This window comes from Tinamus guttatus, unplaced genomic scaffold, assembly GCF_059628265.1.
Source record: "Tinamus guttatus ecotype Peru unplaced genomic scaffold, ASM5962826v1 Tinamus_guttatus_pri_ptg000242l, whole genome shotgun sequence".
Lineage (NCBI taxonomy): Eukaryota > Metazoa > Chordata > Aves > Tinamiformes > Tinamidae > Tinamus > Tinamus guttatus.
The window spans coordinates 874,206-900,890 of record NW_028288776.1 but is presented as its reverse complement, the minus strand read 5'-3'; the positions used below and the strand labels follow the sequence as shown (position 1 = coordinate 900,890).

The 26,685-nt window shown below is 38.7% G+C and overlaps 1 protein-coding gene across 1 annotated transcript; it reads right to left on the bottom strand.

The window, feature by feature from the left end:
• Positions 1–4,334: 4,334 nt before the first annotated feature.
• KYAT3 (kynurenine aminotransferase 3) lies at positions 4,335–20,710 on the bottom strand. The gene is made up of 13 exons (XM_010224375.2): positions 20,612–20,710; positions 17,622–17,680; positions 16,263–16,407; positions 12,845–12,994; positions 12,592–12,678; positions 10,907–11,029; positions 10,696–10,816; positions 8,053–8,129; positions 7,470–7,559; positions 6,633–6,819; positions 6,453–6,526; positions 5,923–6,009; positions 4,335–4,435 (listed from the first exon to the last, which is right to left on the bottom strand). The coding sequence occupies exons 1-13, from the start codon at positions 20,708–20,710 to the stop codon at positions 4,373–4,375; spliced, it is 1,362 nt and encodes a 453-aa protein (XP_010222677.1). The 3' UTR covers positions 4,335–4,372.
• Positions 20,711–26,685: the final 5,975 nt, after the last annotated feature.

The following is a 26,685-nucleotide window of genomic DNA, read 5'->3' as shown; positions in this document are numbered from 1 at the left end:
CGCCGAGCCCCCTCTATCCACTCTGAAACACCCGTCTGGTCCCTTCTCTTCACAGAAGAAATTTAGCAATGTTGAAAAGTTCTCTTAATGCTCCCTGGTTGTCAAATTTATGCTTACACAACTTCTTCGGAGCACTTTTCTGCATTAGGCTCTTTAGGCAGAGAGGTGGATAAAATCCTGGGACAAAAGGGTCACACTAAGATCATTTTTGTTTGAACCAAGATTTATTTTGTTAATTAAAACTATTTTATTGATAATGATCAAATCCTTATAAATTATAAACTTGTAGTAACATAAAAGTTATAATCACTACATTTTTAGTATACTCTTGATGACACGGAGAACATGAGCAGTAAATACCTTCTGAAGTGTTTTCAAAATTAAATGTCTTACCCAATTAAGACTTGATACACCACTGAATATTAGAATTTCAAAAATCAGCTTTTTCAATGCAGAGAAAAGCAGAGATTCCAAACCACAACTGCAACCGAACAAGCCCTTTCATTTCTCATTTTAAATGAACTACATTTTTTTCTTTCAAAAATGGTCCACACTGGGCTGAAATGCTCTGTGCAGAATATACAAGCACTGTGCGTGCACAAGTCTAAACTCACAAACACATTCCTTTTATTAAAACAAAAAGAAAAAAAATTCTGTAATAAAAGAAAGCTGAACGTACAGGTACTAAAACACAAATTAAAAATTCTCTTTTTTTCCATTTGCAATGACTTTTTTTTCCACAATACTCAGTAAGACCGAAAGATAAAATGGTAATGAAAAAATAATTGCAACTGTCAATGTGAGCCTTTTAGCCCGAGAAGTTCTCCCACAGCCTGTGAAATGTGTGCGGGGCAGTATCTGCAGAGGATGCGCCACACCAGCGCTGTCAGCCCCATGAAGCTTTCCACGTTTGTCCTGGCTTCTCATATAATCTAGTCTACAAAAAAGATCCTCTGCTGACAATCACTGCCGGCAGCGGGTCCCCTCGACCCTGTTCTCATTAACTAGAATTGAAAGAGCTTAATTTTCAGCACAGAGAGACAATCATTTTCAGCATTATTGCAAAGGAGATGATAGATCATATCTCTCACCATTTCTTTATTCTCTGTCTGCAGCAATTTTACAAGTTCTTTGTCCACAAGCAGCCCCAAAAGTGGCTGATGTAGCAGATGGGAATACTGCTATTAAGAGTCTCTGTCAGCAACAGATCATTTTAATAACTTACAGAAAGTTTACCTTGCTGTCCTTAGCTGTACTTGTTCTTTCCCATCACTACTTCCCGTTACAACATTAATCCCACTTTAAAACTTATCTTTTAATTGCTTAGTCTGGAGTTTTTTTTGTTTTGTTTGTTTGTTTGTTTTGTAACAATTTCATCCAAAGTAATGCTGGCTAATATCAGTGATAAAAATAGACCACTCAGTGGCAATTCTCATGTTACAAATATTGCCAGCATCATTCCAATAATATAAACAACAGATACCTTCATGAACACAAGGCATAGTATGCTGTGAAAAACAAGTCTTACTCATATGTCTAAACAGCCTTTGAAATTACTTTTTTGATTAGCCAACATTCATTTTGTTAGAATAGCAGACACGAGTCAAAAACCTCAACGGAACAAGTGAAGGAAACAATAAACAGCTAAAGCAGCTGAATTATGCTTGGTATGTTAGTCATCCCCCACACTGCATCTTAGGTGTCCAGATATTGGATGAAACAAAAAGATTACTAAACTATAGCAACTGCAGAAAATAGGCAAAAAAAAAAAAAAAACCTAAGCAAAGTAGTGGGCCCTGTAACATCAGTAAGGCCCTGAGCCCGTGCTCTATGCAAAGTCATCTTTAAACATGGGCCACCTGCATGTTCCCCTGTCAGATTTAGGGCTTTAGCATGTGCATTAGTGACATGCTAGAATGAGGTATTTAAAATGCAGCAGAATCTAACCATGGAAAAACAGGTATTTCGCTAGAGTTTTTATAATTTCACTTCTAACCCAGCATATAGCATTTCTTTTGTGCATATCCATGCACAGACTGACTTTATGCAGGGTGTCCAATTTGCCAGTGACAGTAACATAAGCAGTACTATTAACAATAGTTGTAGTGTTAAAACAAATCTGTACGAAGCAATGAGACTGCTTTATGAGACAATGAAGACATTGTAGAGAGGTTAATGAAAAAGCTTTTATCACTTCACTGCTGTTGTGAGAAACGTCACACAGTTACATATATGAACACATCCTAACAAACTGCTATCAGGGAAATCTTAAAATTGTAGAAAGAATGGGCTTTTTAAAAATATTCGCTGGATTGTGCTCTGTAGCAGTTATCTTCAAGGCAAGCATGCTGCAATGATATTTAAAACTTCCTTTTGACATATAACGATGAAAATTACATTTGCTTGCATATGGTCTAATTGCATTGTTTCAAGGACAGGAATCTAAATACCATATATTTCATTATTTTGTATCATTTAAGAAGTTAAGACATTAAGGAATTTGGATTCAGATCATCATACCTAAAATTATTTTATAGAAGCTGCTGTTCTCAACATGTATTCATGCTAGCAAAGATGTTTTATTTTTAATTTTATAGGAATTCACTTTGCAATGACAGTGGCAGCTGCCTTAGTGTACTTCCAAGTGGCTTTTGGAATGCAACATTTGTGGAATCATTTCAAAATAAATCAACTGCTATTATGTGTTACAAACGGAAATGTTACAAACGATTTCCCTTGACCAAATTATCAGTCAGCTCAATGGCCTGTCACAACACCTAGTTCCTGCAACAGCACAGCTCCCCAGTACAATTTACACAAAGACATTTTAAAGATTGTGCAAAACACAATGTAAATTTCACTGATTCCTTTTTCCTGTTTTACAACAATATTTCCTCCTGGATTTTTTTTTGATTTTTTTAATTTATTTTTCTATGCAAAACTACACTCACCCTGAAAAACACCAAACAATGTTTTCTTTTCTGGTGAGGTTTAGGGAATGACATGCCAGACAGCTAAACTGCAACACCAGTCCCAGCTACTAGATTCCCAAAAGACAAGACGGAGAGGATGTACCATCACCAGTCATCTGTAGTCAGTAGAAGTTTAACAGATGCTATTGCCAACCAATTTCCTTTTTCATTTTTTTTTCTAGCCCTGCCCATGATCACACACTAATAGAACTCTATCAGACTCAAGCTATATGACAATGGAATGAGCAAGGTATTTGCAAATTAGGAATTCAGTATTTAATTTATTCCAACTTTCACCAAAAGGCCTATGGGAAGAACAAAAAAACACAAGGGGAAACACAACATTCACCCTTAAAAGACAATGTACCTTGATTGCATCTGCTGAAGGGAAATCCACCCAGAAAAGTAAAAAAAAAAAAAAAAAAAAAATCATCGAGGCAGCTCAAAGAGGAGACCACTAAGAAGGAAAGGATTTCTCCACGCTGATCTCTTCTGAAACAGTCCCTTATCCACGGAGCTTCAGATAGCTGAGCTCCACAGTGCAGTATTAGGCCCATTTCCATGCTTCCCCAAGCATGAAAATAAGCATTGGAGTAAGTTTGGTGTGAAGCTACAAATGGCTGTGGCTGCTGTGAACATGCTAACAGCGGCAAGGATTACAGGACTACTTCTCTCACTGCACATTTGATTGTGAAAGAGCCTCTAGGGCAAGGTCTTCTATTTTGCTTTGTAGATTCATCCATTTAATAAGTACCTAGGTGTTCTAGAAGCCACACATTGAGGGCTGAATGCCTTTAGAGCAGTAAACTTGTCTACTGTGGAAAAATGAGGTATTAATTATGTAACTCAGCATATTTAGAATTTGTCTATATATGAACACTGCACTGATACAACTCTATTACTTAATTGATACACTTTGCACATGGACAGCGTAGGTAGGTAGGTAAAAAGTCACTGCAATCATCTAACCTGGCATGCCGTAATTTTCTTCCACTGCTGGCTAACAGATCTTCCAAACCACAAGTTTAAGTGTTAGGCTAGTTCTTATACTACCTAACATCTCAAACACCTCCTATTTCTGTACCTATTTCTGTATATACCTATTTCTGTATTTATTTTACCCAGAGGTCTAGAAATTCTTGGTTTTTTTAAAGTGAGAAATGTAGAATCTGTGTATCATTTTGGAAAAAAGGTCAATTATTTTAAAAACACTGAAAATAACGTATGAATCGCATTACACACATTGAGTAAATCATTGTTTTAACTCCTCAGCAGGTGGCAGCACAAAGGAATCTACAATGCCAAATTAATTTTGTACTAAGCCATTTGTTCTCAGGTTTGCAATAAAAACCCCTCATGTAAGGTAATTATACCAGAATGAAGAGTTGATTAAAGAAATATCAAGCATTCTGTTTATTCCAGTTCTTCAGGATTACTTCAGCTGCATCTAGTGTGCTGTCTTTCTGCAAAACAAGGAATATCACTATTAGTGTAAATAGAAAGTTTTTGAAAACAGTAGCAGTCATGACTGTAACATCAGAAATCAGTATTTGGCAGTTTTGTTTGCATCATATAAATATCCCATATAAATATCCCATATAAATATCCATTAACAGTTATAGCTACAGATCTAGGCAACACAAAGAATTCAATGTTAATATCAATGTTAATGCAAATATTTTTTAGGTGTATTTGTTAAAAAGATAATGTGAATGCTGAGGAAAATACACTATGAAATTTAACAAAAGCAGACATTTTTTGCACAAATACAGGCACTTATGCAATAAAAGTTTGGGCTGCTATAAATTTGAAACATATTAGAAACATGCTATGCATAGCTTGCTAATCTTTAAAGTTAGGATTTTTAAATCTCCATATAACCAAGTTATGCTGTCAACTACTTAAACATAACCCCTCTAAATATGGGTAATCACAGTTCTGTGGCTTGCCTGCAACTGGTTAGTCATACAAGTGTCCTTTAACTTGGCATGATTAGAGCTCTTCACACAAGGCAAGCCATGTTTGCAACTAACAAGCTCCCTCCTGGTTGTTACTGGCTCCGTTTTTATTATAGCCTTTTATACCTCATCGTAAGAGCTTAACACAAGCAGAAACTCCCCTTCATTAGTGGCCCAAGCTAAGTCTCTGATCTGCACATGGAACAGCTAAGGGGTTGGCACATGTTCCATTATGCTGATTCTTTGACAGAACAGTAAGAACAAGGTCTTAGGGAAGCAGGTTTAACAGAGTTTAAGTACTTGCTCCCAAAGCTTTTCAGTATTTTCAATAACAGACTCAGCAAGTTGGAGAAATAGGAGGAAGATGAATATGGGAAAATGATGCCACAAAATGACCAGAGTCAGCCAGTTCACAATATGTCAATTCCGTCTGCTTAACAAAACATCTAAGAATCATTTTTTTATGTCTTTATTTTCTTTTGTGATTTGGAGTTTATTTAAGATCCTGTGCATTTTTAGTTAAGTTAGCTAATCTTGAAGCTCACCTGTTTAATGATCTGGTTTGTAGTTTGAAACTGACTGGACATGAGGATATACCTCTCTGCTATACAAAGGAATTAGTCCTTACTGTGGATTATAGAAGTCATCTTAATAGCCAGCATGAGATTTCTGTGTCATCCACTCTCATTGTCAGCACTGGCCAAGAATGTTTTTAAATCAACAGCATAAGCTAAGAAAGATTTACCCATCCAGCTGTTTTCTTCTTGTTGCCCTTCTTAATTATGTCACCCATATTTAGGACTTAAAAGTACCTCTGCAAAAACATATTTGAAGCTACTTTTTGTTGGATTTTACAGCAAGCTAACTTTCTGCTGCTAAAATCATAAAACTCAGTAGATTCTGCAGAGAAAAGAAAAGTAACAAGCAGACTATTACATATTTTTATATTAATTGATTTTTATTTTTTCAATATTCCTGGGACATAAGTTTACCTTAATGAAGCAAAAACGTATATATTTTTCAAACTGCACTTTTGTCTCAGGACCACAAAATGCTGAAAGAGGAATTGCTGAAAGTTTCTGAAGTATAAAACAGAAAGATTTGTTTATTATACACAAATAAATACCAGTTTCAAGCATGATGATTTTACTATTTTCTAGAACTCTTCCCTCTCTGCATTCAACTGAAAGACCAGCTTGGATTTTGCATGCAAAGCTAGTCCTAACTAAATTCAAATCACTTTTCTTAGCCAAAAGGTTCAAAGGTACTTGACTGCAACTAGCATTTAGGTGTGCAGGAGAAACAAAAGCTGGGGCTTAAGTCCAGCAAACCTACCAAGTACATGTTCAGTGTGCTCAGCAACCTTTTAGCCACATCATTTGCAGTTAGCATAGGCACCAGTAGCAGCAGCATTTTTAATGTAGCATCTCTACTACATTATTTAATAAAGAAAGGCTACACTTCTCTTGCTTCCAGTAGACAAGCATTTCTAAAACTCTAGAGTATGACTAAGACACCTTACCTTAGATTTTATCATCCATTTGACAAATCTGTAATCATAACGTTGATTCTCCTCCACATCAGAGAGATCCACATCTAAAAATGTATATATAATAATAATAAAAATAGAAAGCAAACACAATGATTGCATTTTCCTCTTAATATTTGTTTTCCACCCCCTTTTAATAAGCTTTTTACTAACTTAATGCAGAAACATCAACAATTATAAAGTATCCTCCTTCTGGAACAACAGGTTTCAGTCCAACTTCTCGAAGCAGCTGCGCCATCCGATCGCGCTTGCCCTCCAGCTCGCGAGACAGCGAGTAGAAATAGCAGTCTGGATCATCCATGCGCTTGTAGTCTAGCCAAAGGGCTTGTGCCAAAGCTTCCTGAAAATACAGGATTCAAAGTGCTCATGTACGCTCAGTACAGCCATGGACGCTCAGGCACTTCCTACTGAAACCATGTGGTTTTTGCCTTGATCTGGCTCTCATTAAGAAAATCAGCATATTCAAATTAGAGAAGCTATATCCAAATGTCTAATTGTTTGTTTACTTTGTGCTGTGGTAACACCCAAAGCACCCTATCATTTGCTAGGCCTTAGTCTTGCACAGAGGTCCAAGTCCTTCCCACAAGAGGTTACAATCTACATTAAGTTAAGGTTATTGATAATAATACACCATAGAGTACTAGTAAATAAACTGTGTGCTAGTTGATAGAGATAATTCTCAGCTATCCAAAACCTTAGTGCAATAATCTTTATTTACATTTGCTAGGAAGCTACTAATACTGCCATATTTCATGCAAGAGAGAGAAGTCCACAGATAAATAAAAACACTTTTTTTTTGTTTTGTTTTTTCCCCTAAATGTTTCCATGTTTCCTCAGGTGATTAAATTTGTCTCCTCTTCCAGGACCGCAGAATATCTATTTTTACAACTCAAAATTCACTGTTATGATCAATATTTTATTAAAGTAACAACTAAAGGTTTATGCCAGGTGCTAGATGAAAATTACCTCCTCTCCTCTACCTGTACCTACCTGTAATGGAGTTGGGCAAGTATATAGTGTATTTTGCTGAACTACTTGCAAATGCTTTATCAGATGCTGGGGGCCAATAGACCAGCCAACCTAAGACAGAAAATAGGTATATGTTACACTTACAGCAGTGGTGTTATTAGGAATTAACAAAGAACTACAGGCAGCAAATGTCACAACATTTTATATTTTAAGAATGGGTATGGGTAGTCATTCGTTTCAAAAAAAGAATTCAGTAAAGAGCTGGCTTACACAAAGGTTGCTATGAAGTTCTAGCTGTGAGACAACAATTAAAATTTCACTCATCCTCATCTCTCTAAGGGTACTGAGCAAACTGGTAGCTCTTTTTATAATGAGGACTCGCTCTCCTCACAAGAGCTTTTTTATAAAGTAGTAAGAATAGTGTTAAAATATGGATGTTCAAACAGGACTATTGTTCCAACTGAGTATTATCTTCAGTCGAGAGAGACAGATTTGACAGAAGCTTTCAAAAGACAGGCCACAAAAATAGTGATTTTTTTAAAAAAAATATGATAAATGCGTCTTGTTATTTATATAACAGAACTCTTATATTTATTCTTCTTACCTTCCAGCCAGTTACACTGTATGTTTTTCCAGCACTTCCTATAGTTATTGTTCTTTCCCACATACCTGGCAAAGTAGCTGCACGTAAAGCAAAATTAACAGGTTAAAAATGTACCCGCTATTCCATGTAATTAGAAAAACTGTACTGCCCCTAAGAACTTCAATATTCTGATACATCACTGCAGCATGTTACACAAGCAGTGAGAATATTCTAAAATTACAACTGTAACAAATGAGAAGGCATATATGGGCCAATATGTTTTGGCACAAAAATAAGGTGAGAATCAAAGGAGAAAGAAGAAGTACAAAATGAGAAAAGGCACAGTCAGTGAAAATGACATGGTGATTACCCTCAGCTAAGGACGCATAATTTTTCATAGGTAAGATATGATCTGAGAATGACAACCCTTCAGCTCAATATGGTGCTGTTTCTGCTGCCTGATAAGAAGCACCATATACTACAGTAACTCAGTCACTGCCAGCCATTTCAATAGAATTGTCCACAGCAAACAAATCAGGGTCACTGCATGTTTCAGAATCTGGAGGAGAGAAGAATTACTAAAATCTCTAACCCAGAAGCTAGATATTAAGTTAGGTTGTATAATTTGAAGAGACATGGCATTAATAAAAGTCGTGTCTGAAGGACTGATGGGTGCACAGAGGCCTGTCCCTGTCTCTGCATGTGTCTGTGTCTGCTAGCAAACCAAAAACCTTTGTTTCCTCTCGAGGGAGATGACAGAGCAAAAGTCTCTTCATGCAGTTGCCATTTTGTTTCTGTACACTGCTTCAGGGAAGCTCTGGTTGGACTCTTTAATATAATTAACTTTCGACCAGAAACAGATTAATCTAGACACACTGGAGTCTGAGACACAAGGTTAGATAAGGTCATAAAGTTAAAGCAACAGCAGTGGTCAACAGCACTCAGCTCTAGCACATTTGGATACCAGAACCATCACCAACGAATCTCTGAATTGTTAAATCCTTCCTCTAGGGCAATCAATGAGACAAAGGTATTCCAGATGAAAAGTCTGGATTTCATGAGGAGGTGTTTGCACCAATTAGCTGCATTGGGTATAAATCACTGCACTTATTTGAAAACATGCATTTTGTTGTGCCCCTTGCTGAGAAACAAAACACTTAGCAAAAAAGACTCATATTCCTCCTAGCCCACCCATATTCCTTCAGCTGCCTGGTGACCTTGAAAACAACAAGGCAAAGATGTATCCTCTAGTTAGCTAAGTATTTTATAGACGACTTCCTGAAGTCAACGAAACTAGCCCTCACAGACTGCAAAAAAGGTTGAATTTCAAAACGAATGCCCTCTAGTGAGACCGTTTTGCCACAGGGCCGTAGGGGTTCAACCTTGGACAGACAAGGCAAAAGCTTTTCAAACAGCAGCAGCAGCAAATGCAGCAGGGGAAGCAGCAGCTCCATCCCTTTGCCTGCATCAGGTTTGAAACAGAGAGGGACATTCTTCCACACCGAATGGCAGAAGCATTATAAGACAACACAATCAAGTTTGACCATAAATTAAAAACTGACAAACCCTATTAAGATATTAGCTGGGCTGGCACTCTGCGTGTTGGGATGTTTGTTCAGAATCTTCATGTATTAGACAGGGTCTCTACACAGCCAGTGCATCTCTAATCAGCACTTCCAGGAGGTTTATAGTTTTGAAGAAGACTTTGCAGGAGTCTGGGAGACGTTAATCACTATCAACATAGTGCAGTGATAGCAATCAATACCCGCACAATTTAGAGCACTTCTGAACAGACCCATAACCTTTGCGTGGCCAACACAACAAACGCAGTGCAGCCTGACACTCAGCAACTACGCGGCTGCATTTGCTTGTTGTTATTTGAAAGAAACGTTTAACAGCAGCACTACCATTGTAGTTGTACCACTGATGTACCACTCTACCAACCATGAAGAGCTTCTTTTATTGTCCTTTTAGAGATAGGGAGTTGAAGCAAAGTTATTCAACATCAGATCAGTGGTCCAGTCAGGGGAAAAAAAAAAAAAAAAGAACACCTAAGTTTCCATGTCTAAGTTTCTATTTCATCACTTAATCTCAACTAGAAGGTTCTGTTGTACACTGCTGAAATCTGCCTTCATTATGACCATAAGTACTTCTTAAACATAGTTCATGCTAGACTATAACTTCAGAAATTAATTGTCTGTACATATAAGAAATAACTCTTGTACTTCAGTCGGTTCAAATACATCCACAGATCCCAGCTAAGACTCCAACCCTAGAAGCTTTTATACACACACTTAACTGTAGCATTCAAGGCCACAGTGCTCCCCGCGCAGGACATGTATTCTATACATTGCACTAACACTGCTCAGACGTGCAGGCCTGGGGAAGGCAGTCAGATAACCTGCACTGGATCCGGCGCTGGTCACTGGCAGTAGCTCCATTAGTGCCTCGTCCAAGCACAAGGGCTTCATCAAACACAACAGCCGTTATTTTAACCCTGCTCCCTGAACGCACTGGGCGCTGTTAGGACATACTCTCTCCAGGCTTTAAAACATTGCTGAAAAAAGGGAAGGGCTCTTCCTGTTAGAGTTGAATCATCTCAAAAAGGAGATGTTTATGACACCACTACATATTCACCTCTAAGATGACACAAAAATTCAGTACCTATTTTAATGTGCTTATTTCCTTTGTAGACCAGCCATTCATAGACCTCGTCACTGATGCACAAGGTATCATGTTTAATACAGAGATCAGCTATCAGCTGGAGCTCTTCTTGTGTAAATACCTGGGGTGCAAGAAAGAAAGGGCCAACGTATTAACCACAGTATTCAAGGCATACTTTGAAATTACAGCAATGTTAAAGCAGGACTCTTACCTTGCCTGTAGGGTTGTGAGGGGTATTCAGAATGATTGCTTTTGTTTTAGAATTAAATTTATTAGCAAGTTCAGTAGGATCCAAGACCCAATCAGCACTAGATGCAAAGTTTCCATCATTTTTCTGAAATAACAATAAATATGCATTACTTGAATACCACACATGGTATAGTCTAAACCAAGATCCCCAACTTGGGGCCCCCCAGATGCTGTTACCTAACCATATATGCTAACTTCTCCAGCCTGCCCTGCTTCCAGGGGGAGCTTCCAGCCAAGAACAAGACTAACTGTGAGGACAGCAGCAGACCTCACGTGGCTACTTGCCCGTCTTGGGGCCTCCAAGGAACAGGTAAGGTTATCCGCACACCAGGTACCTCGTACACAGCGAGTGGACTGGTTTCCAGGATCTGAGCACACAGTATGTAATGCAGGAAGTCAGGTCACACGACAATAAAGCATATGGCCTTCCCAGGCACTAGGAAGGTGGGTGTCTGCTTGGCAAGAAGGATTAATCATCTCTGGACCAGAACTTCAGGTCTTCCCCCCACCTCCTTATGTGCAAAGAAACAGCCAGAGTTAAAACTCTGTGCCATGCAGGCTCTGGAGTTTCTGTGGTATCTCATAAGGATGACAAAAGTTTGGCTCATTTTCTGCAGAGGGCAAAGACCATGGCCTTTCTAACTCACACATTACTGTGAGGAGGCAAGACCAAACGCAAGGGTGTGAAGCAAACAAACAAACAAACAAAAGACATGAACGAATGCCATCACATTCAGAGCAAGCCTCGCAGGACACCCTGAAGAACCTCATCTCCTCCCGCATTCCTGGCACTTTCTAACAGATGCTCTTCCAATTTCACAGAGTTCACGCAACGCGTCAGCACAAAGCGCCCGTCGGCCAGGAAGCAAGGCTGCCAGTCACCGAGCCAACAGGAACAGCGTCAACGCTCTGTGTCCCCAACAGCTCCTGCAGGCCTCCAGCACAGTGTCAGCAGTACCGAGCTGCCACACGGTCGGCTCTACCTCCTCTTTGCCAGCACAGCAGCTTGTCCAGCACGGCAGGGTGACACATTTGCTCTCATCCCACCACCCTGGGCTGCTCCAAAGAACTGAAGCTTCCTGCTCCTTTCACAACAGCCAGCTAGCAGATTTATCAGTGAAGTTACTCACTGAAAATTAACACATATCAAAATTATTCCTTTCAACCAAGAAACCATAATACTTAAGGCAAAAATGTCTACTATATGATTGCTGCTAACTTAGGAAGCACTACTAGGAACCTGGAAAACTCTTATCATTACAGGAATTGTTGAATAGATCATAAAACAAATCTTTTAAAAAACAGCAGATACACAAATTGCACTGATATGCGATCACCCTTCCCTCATTTGCAACTCAAATATTTTTCCAAAAGCATCAAAAATAAAAGGAATCTGGATCAGCTTTCAGAATGCACAAAGTAAATGAGAAACAATGCCCTAGTTTTTCCTACACTAACAAAATATCTGTAATTTTGGGAGTTATTTTCACCTCAAACTAGCAGACCATATCAGTCTATCTCATTTCAATATAACTGAGTGTTATGAAAAACTATACAAAAGATTATCTTCTATAAGATGTTCATAAAATTTTATTAGTTTTAGAAGGGACGTTTTAAAGGATAAAGAATTTTTAAAATGCTACTTACATTTCTCAGAGGAATAAAAATGGGCTTTGCACCCACCATCTTCACCATTGGTTCATAACAGTCAAAAAATGGCTCTATTATTATTACCTGAAATATCAGTATAAGAAAAAAAGAAACTGAAATGCTTAATAACATTGTATTTTCAGATTTATTTTGGTGCAGTAATTTAATATGCAAATATCTAATGCAAATTAAAAAATAGGCAAATTCTCATTTCAGTGAGTATAAGTAAATATTTCTAATAAAAACTTACCTCATCTTCCTCTTCTACTAAGGCCTGTATTGCACTAAAGAGAGATCCATATCCTCCCACTGTCACCAAGATATCTGTGAGAGGGTCAATCTTCCTTCCATAAACTCTTTCATACACCTGAGACAAGGCTTTCACCAGTGATGGATGTCCCTGATAAAAGCAAAGAAATGCAGCTGATTAGTGTGATCCTTTTTAGGCAAAAAGCCAGCATGTAAGGCCCATGATTCTTTTTTTTCCCCCCACACATAACAAAACAAGAGACTGTACAATAGAAAAATACAAGATGGGCCTAGTTAGTAGGGCTAGTAGGTTTTAACAGGTCATGTGCTTTAAAGAAGTTCTTGTACATGTGCTTTAAAGCTTTCGCACTTTGGGGAAGTGGGCTTCATTTCATCACTTCTCTAGCAAATTCTTCGTAAATTGATGCTTTTGAAGTTCTATCTTACCATATTACAGGAGAGCTCTAAGCAGCCTAAAGAAGAGCTGAACAAGAGACAGAAAGAAAGGAAAAAATGCTTTCACATCACTCCATCCTCATCCTCTTTAGAGTCTCTTTCCCACCTGCCCATGACACTTTCTGAAGCTCTTTCTGTTTATTTCCCCCTGTCTCAAATAAAAATTCTTTGTCGCAAGGGAAATCTTTTAATTCTGTTTAGTAGTGCTGATACCCATCACTTAGGAGCAAAGTGATAATTCTAAGAACAATATCCTAAATCTCATAGAACCATTTGGCATTTGTGACCCTGCAGGATCACCAGGATCAGCGTATTCTTTTCAAAGTATGCAAAGAACAAGAAAACAAACGGGAAATAAAGCTCACAGACAACATGGAAATAGGAACACACAGCCCTGTTTATTCAGGAAGACTACAGCTTTCCTGCTGTGATTTTTTTGGACACTTGGTAGAAAGAGAGAAAGCAGCTTAATGAAAAACAGGCAGCCATATCAAAACTCCTTCCCTACAATGTTGAACGCTGAAGGCATAAAATTATGAACCCTTTTGTAAACAAAAACATCACCCTAAATTAAAGCTTGCTAATCATTGTTGATTCAGATGACAGCCACTTCTGGCCTCGAGTGTGTCAGCAACAGGAATGCTGCGGCACTCAGGACTCACCAGGTCACTCTACAAACCCTAGTCACTGAGAGGTCCAAGCATGGCACAAGGGGAGACAAAGTCTCAATTATCAGATGAATGCCACCACTCGCATTCATCCCTCCCATGTTTGCTAGCCACAGACAACATGGGCAGTCCAAAAACCTTATTAGAGGAGAACATCTAGAGGAAGTTTAAAAGCTGAAAATATTGATAAAAATCCTCTTTAATTACTATTAATAGTATAGAATTTCTGCAATGCTTCTAAGTATCATGAAAGTTAGTAGGCTATTGGGGACTAGGCAACAAAGTGACAGAAAACTTCAATAATTGCATGCATTGGCAAAATTGCACTTATGCCTGATTTTGAAATTTTTGCTGGAGGATCTGTCAGCAGATATTTGGTGGAAGAGGCTGTAGTCAATGCTCTCTGTAACATCTCCCCTGAGCCAAAGTTCCTCCATAACATGGCACAGACTTCTGAGGAAATGGCTAAATTGTGAGGAGCTTTGAGAAACTCTCCAAAAAGATAAGAAAGGTTAAATTACAGACAGACATATGACTACTGAGATGAGGACTGTTAGTAAGTCAAGGATCCAAGAGGAAAAGCCCAACACGGAAAGCTGTAAAACCCTAAGGGAAAGACATACTCAGTGTCATCAGTGCTAACAGTTTCTGGGAACGGCAAACCAGCAACACGGGATGCCCTCCAAGGCAGGGAGCTGTGGAAATTTACTCTTCTCCTCACTGATGTCTTTTCAGATATTTTACTGGGGGCGGTGAACATGCTAAGCTTAGTCTACAAGTTCATTAAACTCCAGCTACCTTTTTTGTGCGTTAAACATATACCCCTCTTGCAGAGCTACAGTTCTACAATGTGCCCAAAGAAAGCGACACAAAGTGGCATGTTAATGCCTGCAAGACTGCATTCAGTGGATGATTTTTTTCTCCATTCTTGTCGCAGCCCTGAGTGACCCAACAGCCTTACTGGCCCTGCCCAGACTCACCTGCAGCCTTCACCCATCTCTGCTGTGGGCCCAAGAGCTCCCTTCCAGGGCTGCCATCCCTGCCCCAACTATGCTGGGGTTGCGCTGGTGTTTGCCGGTGTTGATGCGGTCCTCGCCCTGTGGTCCGACTCCCTGGCTTGACATGGGACCTGCCTCATCAACAAGGATCTGAGTGGTGATCACTGAGTGGTGATTACTGAGGTGTTTGACCTCAGTTGCCGTCACCAGCCTCATCCTGACCTGCAGACAGACCTCCTGGCTTGGCCTCACACCCACCTTATCACCACCCCTTGCCTGGGCTGATCTTAGCTGCCATCTCTGGCCTGTCCTGCTTGCCACGCTGGGTGCTGCAAGACGGGGCCTTGGCTGGTGAGGCCCCTGCCCCAACAGCTGGGCTAGTGAGCTCAGCTGCTTGTTCCTGCAGATGCTGCTGGCCCTCACTGCCCTCTGTCAGTTCTCATGCACGCAAATTCTCAGAGAATAGGCAAAAAGCTCTGGTGAAATACACAAACACCAACAACGCACCATCCTACCCAGGCCCCAGCCTACCAGCTCTGCACAATGTCTTCCTACCCATGCTGCACAACACGGCCCTCTAGAAGCGTATTAGACTGTGTACAAACAGATCCACAAGGATCTTGTAGCAATCCTGACACATTATTCTTGAGTGGGCAACATCATTCATCTTTATGACAAAATTTGAGAAGGACAAACCAAATAAGTCAAGGAAGTGTCACACTAAACCAGAGCAATGGCCCATTTTAATATTCTGCCTCAGGAGAATGACAAATGCCATATGCTCATATTCAACTCAAGAGGTAAATTTCACCTGTCAGCTGGTACAATGGACAGTGACTATCCTCTAGGCCATAAACTTACTGTTTTAATTATTTCTTAATCTCCACTGAAACCTACTGAATGCTATGGGTGAATCTTCCCAATTCTAGAGGTGCTATCTCAGTTAACATCAGGTCTGTCTCACTCATTCCACCCTGATTCTAGGAATTCATGTTTATACTGAGCAAAATCAGAGGCGTGCTATTAATATGCTCTGTGCTGTGAACAGACTTGGTATGAATCTTCAGTGACAACCTGTGGGGTACCCCATACACACTACCATATCCATCCTGAAGTATTCTGCATTAACGAGCCTTACATGGAGGATATTGGTTGGCAGCTGATAGATCTGTAGCTGACAGCTCCACTAGACAAACTAAATTTCAGATGTTAAGAGCATGAACTAATCAATCTAAAAGATTTTTCTCCATGGAAGGACTGCCACGGAGCTTGGGTCCCCACGTTCCATAGTACTTACAAAGCCCCGTGTGTACTGGTTCAGTCTGTCAACTGCTGCTGCTTTTGCCAGCTCTTCTTTCACATAGCTGGGAGGGGATATGTCAGGAAGGCCTTGACCAAGATTGACAATTGAGGGATCTGCAGCCACCTTTGTAAATTCAACCCTATAGGGGAAAAAGAAGTTCTAAATTTGACATACATGATAAAATCGTCTTTTCCATCATCAGCATTAAAAGGCAAAAAGTGTTTCAGATTGACAAGTGCAGGGCAGGAGAAACAGCTTCAAGAAAAGAGTGTTTCTCATCCTGCAGAGAAATGGCAACAGGGACAAGGTTAAGTAACCACAGGAGTCAGAAGGAAACTAAAAAAGGCTTCTTTTCTGCATCTGCACAAAAGGTTTCTAACTTTGTGTGTTTTGTAACCCTGGATATGAGCAGAAATTAAACACTATTCTCTTTATAAGACTAGAATTAATTAGAACAGGCAAATTGAATGATTTAAAGTCTAGATTCTGTCAAATGAAGGAGTTATTTAAACTACCCAGCTATCTCAGCATTCTTTTTTTTTTTTTTCCCCGTGTGTGATCTTAGGCAACACTCGGTTTCAGGCTGTTCATTAACTGTTCCTAGTACCCTGCCAAAAATTAACTTTAGAATTCTGAATCTTTTTTTTTCCTTCTTTCATGAAGGAGCTTTGCATTTTACTCTTTCCTCACTACCCAAATGTTAACAAGTTTTAAAAAAAATACAGCTTCACAACTTTCTAAAATAAATAGAAATTGCTAAAAATAAGTCAAAGGCAAGATGATCAAAGCACCTTATATGTTACACATACACACATGCACAACTAGCGCAAGTCCAATATGGTGCTGTTATCAACTACCACAATACCAATTTTCTCAGTGATTAATTTACAGTGATTGAGACTAATTTAACACCTAGTAAAAATTATATTTAAAAATATTTAAAAATTATATTAAAAATAATGGGCCATGTTGTAAAGACAAGTACAGTGGTTAAAAAGAGGCCTATTCATGTTTTTAAAAAAGCAAGAAAAATTGAAATATAGTCTAACAAAATTAATATTTACATTTAGAAGTCTGCTATACCACAATACCCAAAGTTATACTTATGTGGTTTACTAGAGAGCTAGAAGTCTAAGCCTAATGATTAAAGAACAAGGGGGGGAAAAATAATCACAGCTTTACCGTAACTTGTTTCACTGCTTCTGTCCTTTAAGCAGGTGTCAAACGTTTCAGAAAAAAGCGCAAGTGCTATATACCTGTGTGGTGCTTATTGGCAATAATTATCAACTCAGAATGAAAATACAGCAGCCAAAGACATTTTGTGAAGTTTGCAGATATTTTTCTTTTACTTACCAAATATTGCTATCAAGGCCTTCAATTCGTCTTGCGTTTTTGTGCTTGAAAGGCATTGTCTGCAAGATCAAAATATACCAGCAGGGTTTTGTTAAGAAAGATAAAGTGCTATATTGTTGGATGCTGCATAACAAAGTCTCTTTCATGCTTTTTCAAATATACCATTGTCAGCTAAATTCAGTAGTTGCACAAAATTATAGACATGGTCTTTCATGAAAGCTTCTGTAATAGCTTGAATTCAGACTAACATGAAAATATGTAAGTATGGCCTAAATCCTCATTCATCATTATCTAAACCCACTGAGCTTAGAATAAGGTTGGAAGAGCGGCAGAATTTAGCTCAGAAACTTTAAAAGATGACCTACAAAGAAAAAAAAAATACATGGCTTGTATGTTCTTTTTCTTCTTTTTAATGATACACTAAAGACTTAAAGACTGAGTTATTTCTCACCCAATTGCTGCCTGATCCAGTTTAAAAACATGTTTTCTATGTAATTATATTTGTAAAATTGATGAGAAACTGCAAGATAGGAAAGACATTTTATATTTTCATGCAGAGCACGTAAAACTTCTAAATACTTACTTGCAACACAGCAAAACCACATTAGGACCTAAGTTCTGCTATATATCAGTCCTTCAATTAAAGTCTTACAAAACTAATTTAGAACAGACCTATACTGAATCCTCCTTACAAAGACAGATCAAAATGATCTGACATTTCAGGTATTTTTAATCTAAAAAAAAAAAAAAAAGAAAGAAAAAATAAAGTAGGAAAAACACTCTCAGATTTATTTGTATTTACAAACAAGAAAGTAGCAAAAACCCATTTCTATCTTCGTAAACTAGCCACATTAGAAAGAAATCTATGAGGCAAATCACTCACTGATACTCAGTATTCCAGACGCTCCTATGCCTTTGAGTTAAGCTACTGGTTTTAGTGAGTTTTACCTCTGTTGGCTACTATTGGTGCCCGAAAGATTCAAAAGGCATGCTCGAGCTTCTGTTTGAGAAAGGAAAGCATTGAGCAACCACTATAGTCAAAGTCTGAACTTTGAATCACTGCAAAGGCCTCAGAAGTGCTCTGCAGGTCCATGCTTGCCTGTTTAGGACACTGAAGTTAGCATAGACGTAATGGTTTGAAGAATGGGTCAACTATGAAATTAACTTACTTCTCTGTTCATGTCTCCTCTGAGGATCTGATTTTTATCTCATCTCTGCGGCACAATTACAGGAAAAACACAGAGCACAGAACACCTTTCATTTAACCTCAGGAAGAACACAATCCACTTAGGACAACTGGAGAGCTGAATTTGTAATTCTCGCTACAGGACATGCACCATGGTTGCGAGGGAGCTCTTACTAGGCAATCTGAACTGCATCGACTCAAAAACGCACATACAGTTTAGAAGACAAACCTAGTGTTGGCAGCCATTAAAGATGATTAATATCTGGCCATACTATACAAAATCAGCAACATGGGCACCACTCAGCAAGCCTTCCCCTTTTTCACATGCTAGACTACTCATACTACAAGGAATAAAAATTCTTATCCTGATTCTTTCCAGATTACAATGGGAAATCTGTATGTTCTTATGGCAACTCTTCTTGAAATTGTTAATTTAAATTAACAATTGTTTAATTGTTTTAATTGTTTTAATTTAAGCTACATGACTTCCATCATTAAATATAAGGTAAATCTTAACTGTATTAAGTAACTTCCCCTAGCTAAAAAGTATTGACAAATAAAATAAGCTGAAAGTAGTTCTCATACCATCTTAATCTAAAGAGTCTTGTTTATTTTTTTATTGTGTCTTGAAACTAGTTACAGAACAAAGTAGTTGGAACTGTGTTAGTTTCCAGGTTTTTACAGATTTAGCTTCATGTGAGCTTCAAGTCCTGCTCATTACTTTACTTTGAGAAAGTTAACCAATCAGCTGTCATTTTAAAAGTTATTCATCAAGTAGAATTTCTTCTTCTAAAAGATGATGGAAATTCTTAGAATCCTTTTTTTGTTTTGGTCCAGTTGTGTCAACACTCGATAATCCTCAAGCCATACAGGCTAGTATCTTGATTAGTTTAAGCACATAAGGTATTTCCCCACCGAGCTCTAGCTCTGTGACCTTCTGCTGATCACGTTAGACAAAGTCAGTGCTGTTTCTATTTATCTTTCTTCATTATACAAATAAACTTGTGCTCAAAGTGAAAAGCAGTTTAATACTGATAGAAGCAAATTATTTTACATTGTGCACAATTAAACTGTGAAATTCAACGTCAAAAGCTACAATTGAAGCCAAGATATTGAGAGAATTGAAAATGTAAAGAAAAAGAAAAAACGGATTAGATACCAGCATGATCAGTGAGATCATCCAACTACATTAAATAGATCACAAATAATTACAGCATATGAAAAACGGACCTAAGCAAAACCTGAACTTGAAGGCAGCTTACCTATCAAAAGACTTCTCATATAGCCACCCTATGCTCTAACTGCCTGTAAAGGTCTAAACATCTGCTTTGGAGAATATGTCACATAACCTGGTTGCCTCACATTGCTGAGTAGGTAAACTCTCATTCTGATCTGGAAATGCAATATATGCTCGTAAGTTCTACATGAAATCAAGTATGTGACCCCCCACAATTCATCACTTGAAAAGCTCTGTTTTCTTTCAACGTATACACAGCAATAGTCCCTGAATTCAACCGTGCTTGTATGGTTAAATATTTGACTGATTTGGATAACTTATTTTAGTCCTGCTATTACATACTGGAACAATGTAACAGCAAGTAAAGAATACAGCTATAGAAAACAATGTTTTGTAGACTTCCTCACATCGAATCAATGAATCTTAAACTGCCTGGCAAAGCTAATTCAAAAGCAAAGTAGGACTCAATCTAATGTGTATTCACTCTTAACATTATAAAAATCAGTATATCTCTAAAATAAATAGTACTTAAAATAGTGTAATCTATGAAGTTAATGAAATACTTACTGCAAAGGCTGAGAACCTAACAGATTTGGAAGGCCAATCTGTCCGTAGCAACCGTGTTCTAATTCCAAGGCAATAGAAGCTTCGTGAAGCAGAAAGCATGCCTGCAGAATAAGTAAATAAGTAAACTGAAAATGATTACAGGAATGTTTTTTTTTTTTTTTCCTACATATCACTAAGCAATTTCCAAAGCTCAGATCTTCCTCTCTCTTTCCTTCAATATTTTGATGTAAGAAAATTCAGTTGTAGAAAACTATTACCTTATCATATAACTAAACATAGAGGGTGGAACTTTTCAACTGACAGGGCTGCAGAACGTTTCTGAGGAAGACTTCCTCTATTTGCCAGCACCAAGCTCTTCCTTGAATTAAAATAGAGTCTAAATGCAATTAAACATTGAAGTCTGTGTTAGAATAGGTGTGAACCGGTTCATGTAATAAACATTACTTTCAAAGCGGCAGATTTAGAAACAATATAAAAAACCACCAAGATGATGATGATGATAGTAATAATAATTATTATTAAAAAACTGTTTCCATTTTCAAGTGTTTCATATCGGGGACTTCAAAACTGAGAACTAAACTCATCAGTTACACCGCAGATGCAGGCCTACATGCTTCATATAATCACACTAAGTTTTGCTGCAATGATTTGGCAAATATCAAGTATCTATCAAGGCAGAAAATCCACAGTTAGAAAGGACATTGTGTGGAGTAACAGACCATTCTCTGATTACAGGAACTGAACCTTGTTAATACACGACCATAAAATAGAAAAAAAAAAGACAGCAGTTTAGGCAGCAACTTTTAGAATGCATTTTTAAATGCATGTATTGGATAATAATGTCAAGATTACTGGTGCTCATAAGAGAAAAATAATATAATCCAGAGACCTGCATCAGAAACACAGCATGTCACAGCAATATCATTATTAACTTCAAGTTGCAAGGCTAAGTGTTTAGAGAATAAAGAACCCCACTTCCAGCCACCCTCCACTATATGCCTGAAAACATTAAGAAAACAACCACTACCACCACAACAAAAATGCAGTATTTGTATTGGAGAGGAATGCAGTGGCCGATAAAAACAATGCAATGCAAACCTTGCAGACACAACTAGAGAGGACAATTCAGTATCAAAGAAAAAAAAAAGATTTTTTTCATTAGGAATAAAGTTTTTACTCCAACTACAAAAATCATTCTTTATATTTTACATGCAAGTTAATAATAAAGCTTCTTATTTAGAAGTCTTTAATGATGTGAGTTAAGTTTTAAACCTAAGGTGATTTTGCCTCTCTCTCATTCCAGCGCTACAAACTCAGTCTCAACTGTGAGACTAGGATCTCGGCACAGAACAACCACCAATAAGGGTTCTAGCAACTCACTCAGGCCTCAGCAGTACCCAGGCAACTCTGCTGTACTGCATGCTGCAAACAGTTCATTGACTCTCCTTTCACAAGGAGAAATAATCCAGTAATTTCTTTAACTCTGTTGGCCCTGATGGTTAACAGAATGAACAGCAATTTAATCTTTGACACTAGTCAGTAGTTACAGTGAAAGACAGAAATACATGTTTAGTAAGATCTGCATATACATTTTAAGTTTTTTTTCTTAATGGCTTTAGCATATCCAACAAAATCTTTGATAATAACCATTTAAATTCAACAAGATGTAAGGGCCTTTATTCCTCTCCCTACATTGACAATCATTATAAGCTAGGGCCAATATGTTACCTGAGCAAAGTGACTACAATAGCAGTGCTGTCCTGTGGTTGACCAAAGACAGGATTGCTCTTGCAGCACGCTGCAAGCATTTTTAGCAGTTATTTCAGCATGTGCATAAATTGTATTCAAAAGTAAAAAAAAAAAAAAAAATCGCAAACATCACATACAGAGCTAGCCCCAAACTTCTGCAAGAAAAAGCATTAACGCTTGTAAATATTTCTAGCATTACTGGCATGCTGCAACAAAGAAGAGTATGGCAGTCATAAGGCAGTACACAAAAGCACAACCCAGCATATGCAGCAGCAGACCTGTGTCACTGTGGAGGGGCCAGTCTCTAAAGATACCTGAAATACCTGATGAAAAAAAAAATGATATTCATCTCTAATATCACAGAAGTGCGGAAATTGTGAAAATTTTATGAGGAATATAATAGGGAAAAAATGTTGAATACTTTCAATAAGGCTTTCCATGTCAGTCCCACTGTATTTAAATCTCTTAGTGCCTCTTTTCCACTTACTAACATAGACTCAAGAGCACTCACTGTAAAGACCAGGTTTCCCCTACATTGAACAGCCTCCTACAAATTACTTCTATGACTTTTCTTTCTTCTCTCTCCTGTAACATCAAATACCTCCATTTAAACTGCTCCACTTAGTAAAGGCATGCAGAAGTTATATATCTAGAATATACCACAGGCTCAAGAAGCTGATCTGCAGTTACTTCTAGGATGACTGCGCATTTAAGTACTGCCTCTGGACATAGATAAAGTCAGTAATTTTGCTCTGCATTACACAATCTATAATATCAGTCTTATCCTAAGTTTCTTCTCATCAAGATGGTGAATTTCTAGTGCACACTGCACTAGCACCTCCTAAAGTGTTTCAAACCCTGTTTAAATGCTTTGTAAGCACCTGTAAGGTTCTGCACGCACAGAAAACGCACTGGTCTTTTGTGGGGGAATGAAAGAGCATTACCTTTTTCTTTCTTAGCCTCATTAATTATTTTTTTTTCAATCTCATTCTGATGTTCAGAGATCACTCGCTTCAACTCATAATCAATCCTTCCAAAACTCATGAACTTCCATGAAGAAAAAAATAAAGCCAACATGCAACAAAGAGGATAAAGGCCTACTCTTCCTTTATTGTAGGAGCATGAGAAGAAAGACAGAAAGTCAACACGATAAAAAGTTGTAGTGAGGCTGGGTGGAATGCCTGTGTTTTTAATTCTGGCTAGCAATCCAGTTTAAGAACCAGTATTCAGGAGCTCCAGACATGTGGTAAACTGAACTATTTAAGCTAGGCTAAAAGCTATAAGAAGACTTTGTGATGGGGGATCTTTGCATACATCAGCTTACTAGCAATCATTTACCTCACACAGTGCTTTATAAACACTGCAAAACAGATAAAACATCTCAGCTGCACGTCCTAGAAAAAAGTAAGCCATTCAGGCTCCACACTAATGCTTGTTTAGTCAGTTTTGCCTATGTTAAATATTTGTTCAATATGCAAGCTCAGAAGGAGGTCACATCTCAGTCAAATTTCATGAAGTCTCTGAAGGCCCGAAACTCACGTGTGCTCAGAGACGGAAAGGTTTGCAGAAACAAAGGGCGCCACCTTAACGAAAATATCTCCAAAACCTTCCGCGGCGTGTGCAGGTAACCGCTCACTGACCGACCCGAGCGCACTCCGCGGCTGGGACCCGGCTCAAGCCCGCAGCGCCCTTGCGGCTCCTGCTGCGAGCCGGCCGGGCGGCCGCGGAGGCCTCAAGGCCGCAGCGCCCCGAGCCGGCGCCTCCCCGCGGCCCGGACACGCACGAGGCCGCGGCCTGTCCCGCCGCCCGCCCCAGGCCCCGCTCCAGATCCGTCGCGGCGGCGGCACCACCACTCACCGCCGGCACCGCCTGCGCTCCGGGCCCGCTCCGCTCCGCCCCGGCCCGGCCCGCCCCCGGGGAGGGACCCGCGGACGCGGGGCCGGCCGAGGCGCGAGCCCCGCTCGCTGAGCAGGGACCGGGAGCGGGAAAAGCTGCGGCCATTCTGCGCACGCAGCACTCTGCGTCTTCCCGGAGCCCAGGGAAGCGCCACGACATTGCGAGTAAATTCAACTCTGGCTCTGAAACATCCACTGGTATACACAGATATTTAAGTAAAGAATTGCACGTGGCATAAGAAAATACTTTTTATATCTTTTTAAAAGTATTTTATTGTTTTCTTCAACGCTAGAAATCTAGTTTATCAATAATAATTATGAAGAAAAAGATTAGCAGACCGAATGCAGACAATACTAGATACTTAAGCAACCTAGATATTATTCCTGTTTATATTGTGCTATATTTATAATCTGAACCCCTGTGAAAAGTGAATATGATGAGAATGTTTCAGAGAGCAAACTAGGAACTGGATGTAGAAACACTGATGAGAACAGGGAAAAAAAAAAAAAAAAAAAGACCAGGCTATGATTTTTAATCCTAAAATCTGATGTTCTCAAAACATGGTACTTGTAGTAGCTTTGCGGCAGGGCTGCGCTTCTGAAGAGCCTCTCGAGCACCACCGGAGGGCAGCAGATCACAAACCCTGCCGCGGCACGAGGCGGCCCAAAAAGGGAGACTTCGTCCTCCTCTTGGCCATTCACAGTGCTCATGTCCTGATTTTTCATGGAGTTTCTTTTTAATATCTATATTCATTTAATATTTATAGTATTTTATTCTTTAAGCAGGAAAGAGGCAGTCAGAAAGCTTGAAGAAAGTTTCTGCCAATACTACTAGATAAAGTAATAAAACTGTTCAGCCTTGCTACCCTGGCGGTGCGAGGGCCACAGCTTCTGTTTCCAAGACTGCCAACTTTCAAAGCTGCTCAGCGTTCTGGCGCAGCAGAGCAAACAGAGGCATTGGCACAAGCCTAATGGTTGAACGCATGGAGTCGACTTTCCTGAACTCAGTATTCAACAGTATTCATAAAAATGAAAATTGTCCTGAAACAAAGTATTAAATGTATGTATGCTGAGGTACTGACATTTTCAAGTAGGTCTCTCCTACCTAAAAATAATACTTACTCCCAGCACCCACATGATTTATTTTTTTCCTAAACATCCAAGTTTAGGAACTGACTTCAAGTTTAGGAGCATTTCACTAATTTGCCAGTGCATGGTAATGCATCCTGTGTTTTGGATAAAATTCTTGAATGGCTGATCTGTTTAACATACACCCATGTTCATTAGAAGTAACAGTGCATTTTTGAGGGTGAATTTCACACAGCTACATCCTATTGGTAAAGGAAAAAATGTAGTCAGGAATCTCAATACTTCATGACAGGTCAGTGAGAGCTAGCTCAGTTAGAGAGGAGAAAATTACTCTGCAGGACTTGGACACAGTTCAGAACACACTAAGAGTACAAAGAAATTCAGCTGACTCCAACCAATTTTGCTTTTTTTTTTTTTAAAAAAAAAAAAACTCTAGCTGCAGTAGACAAGACCGTAATGAAGAAGAACCTGCATCTTAATCAAATCATGGTAAGGATGAAAACCATAAAATTTACGTCATCTTTACCTTGTCTTTTATGACTCTTGTCTTTCTACGTTCTTTAAAGAAATGTTCTAAGAAATTAGTGTGCTTCCTTAAATAAAATGTGTCATAATGTGGATGAATAGATATATAGATGAATAGCCCAGACATCTCACAGGCTCAGCTTTATTCCTTAAAGGCTGAATCCAGTCTGGACGAGGAAGGAGGATGTAGCTGTCTGGCTGCTCCTACACTGATTAAGACAGGATTACATCTGGCGGAGGGGTCCACTGCACTTGGAAGATTTCAGGGAGAATTTCCTATTACTCACACTACGCAGAATTAAACAAAGGATTTTCATTAATTTGGGATTAGATGAGCCATTCAGCTTACAACATTTTTTTTAAAGATAAAACATCCCAGATATGTGCCAAGGAACTCCTTGTATCAGACTGTGCAGTATGCATTTATTATTTACTTTGATTCTCTTTCAAAAATATGGGGGGTACCTTGTAAGCTGTGCTGTAACAGCTTACTTATCAGATAGTAGCTCCTGTATACGCTTGGCACTATGCTGAAAAAGACATCATAGCCAATTAATTTGATACCAAAATTTAGATGATAATGGCTCTATCACCTCCAAAGATCTAATTCTTGCAGGTGCTGGAAACTCTCCATTTCTAAATGATCTCATACAGTTTGTAAAACTCAAAGAAAATTGAATATAACTGCAGAGTAAAGAGATGGTAGATAGCTCTGGCACTTCTTAGTATTACCAGTAAAGAATTAATAATCATGTATTTGGACACTGTTCAAACTGTCAAGTTGATTTAAAAAAATATGTCTATGTATTTTTGACT

Excerpts from the sequence above, each read along its gene's own strand:
- KYAT3 (XM_010224375.2), bottom strand. The coding sequence starts at position 20,710 with ATGCTTTCTGCTTCACGAAGCTTCTATTGCCTTGGAATTAGAACACGG. Across the intron at positions 6,527-6,632 it reads TGTTGATGTTTCTGCATTAA|ATGTGGATCTCTCTGATGTG; the intron begins GTTAGTAAAAAG and ends ATACATTTTTAG. Across the intron at positions 6,010-6,452 it reads AATGGATGATAAAATCTAAG|AAACTTTCAGCAATTCCTCT; the intron begins GTAAGGTGTCTT and ends TTTATACTTCAG.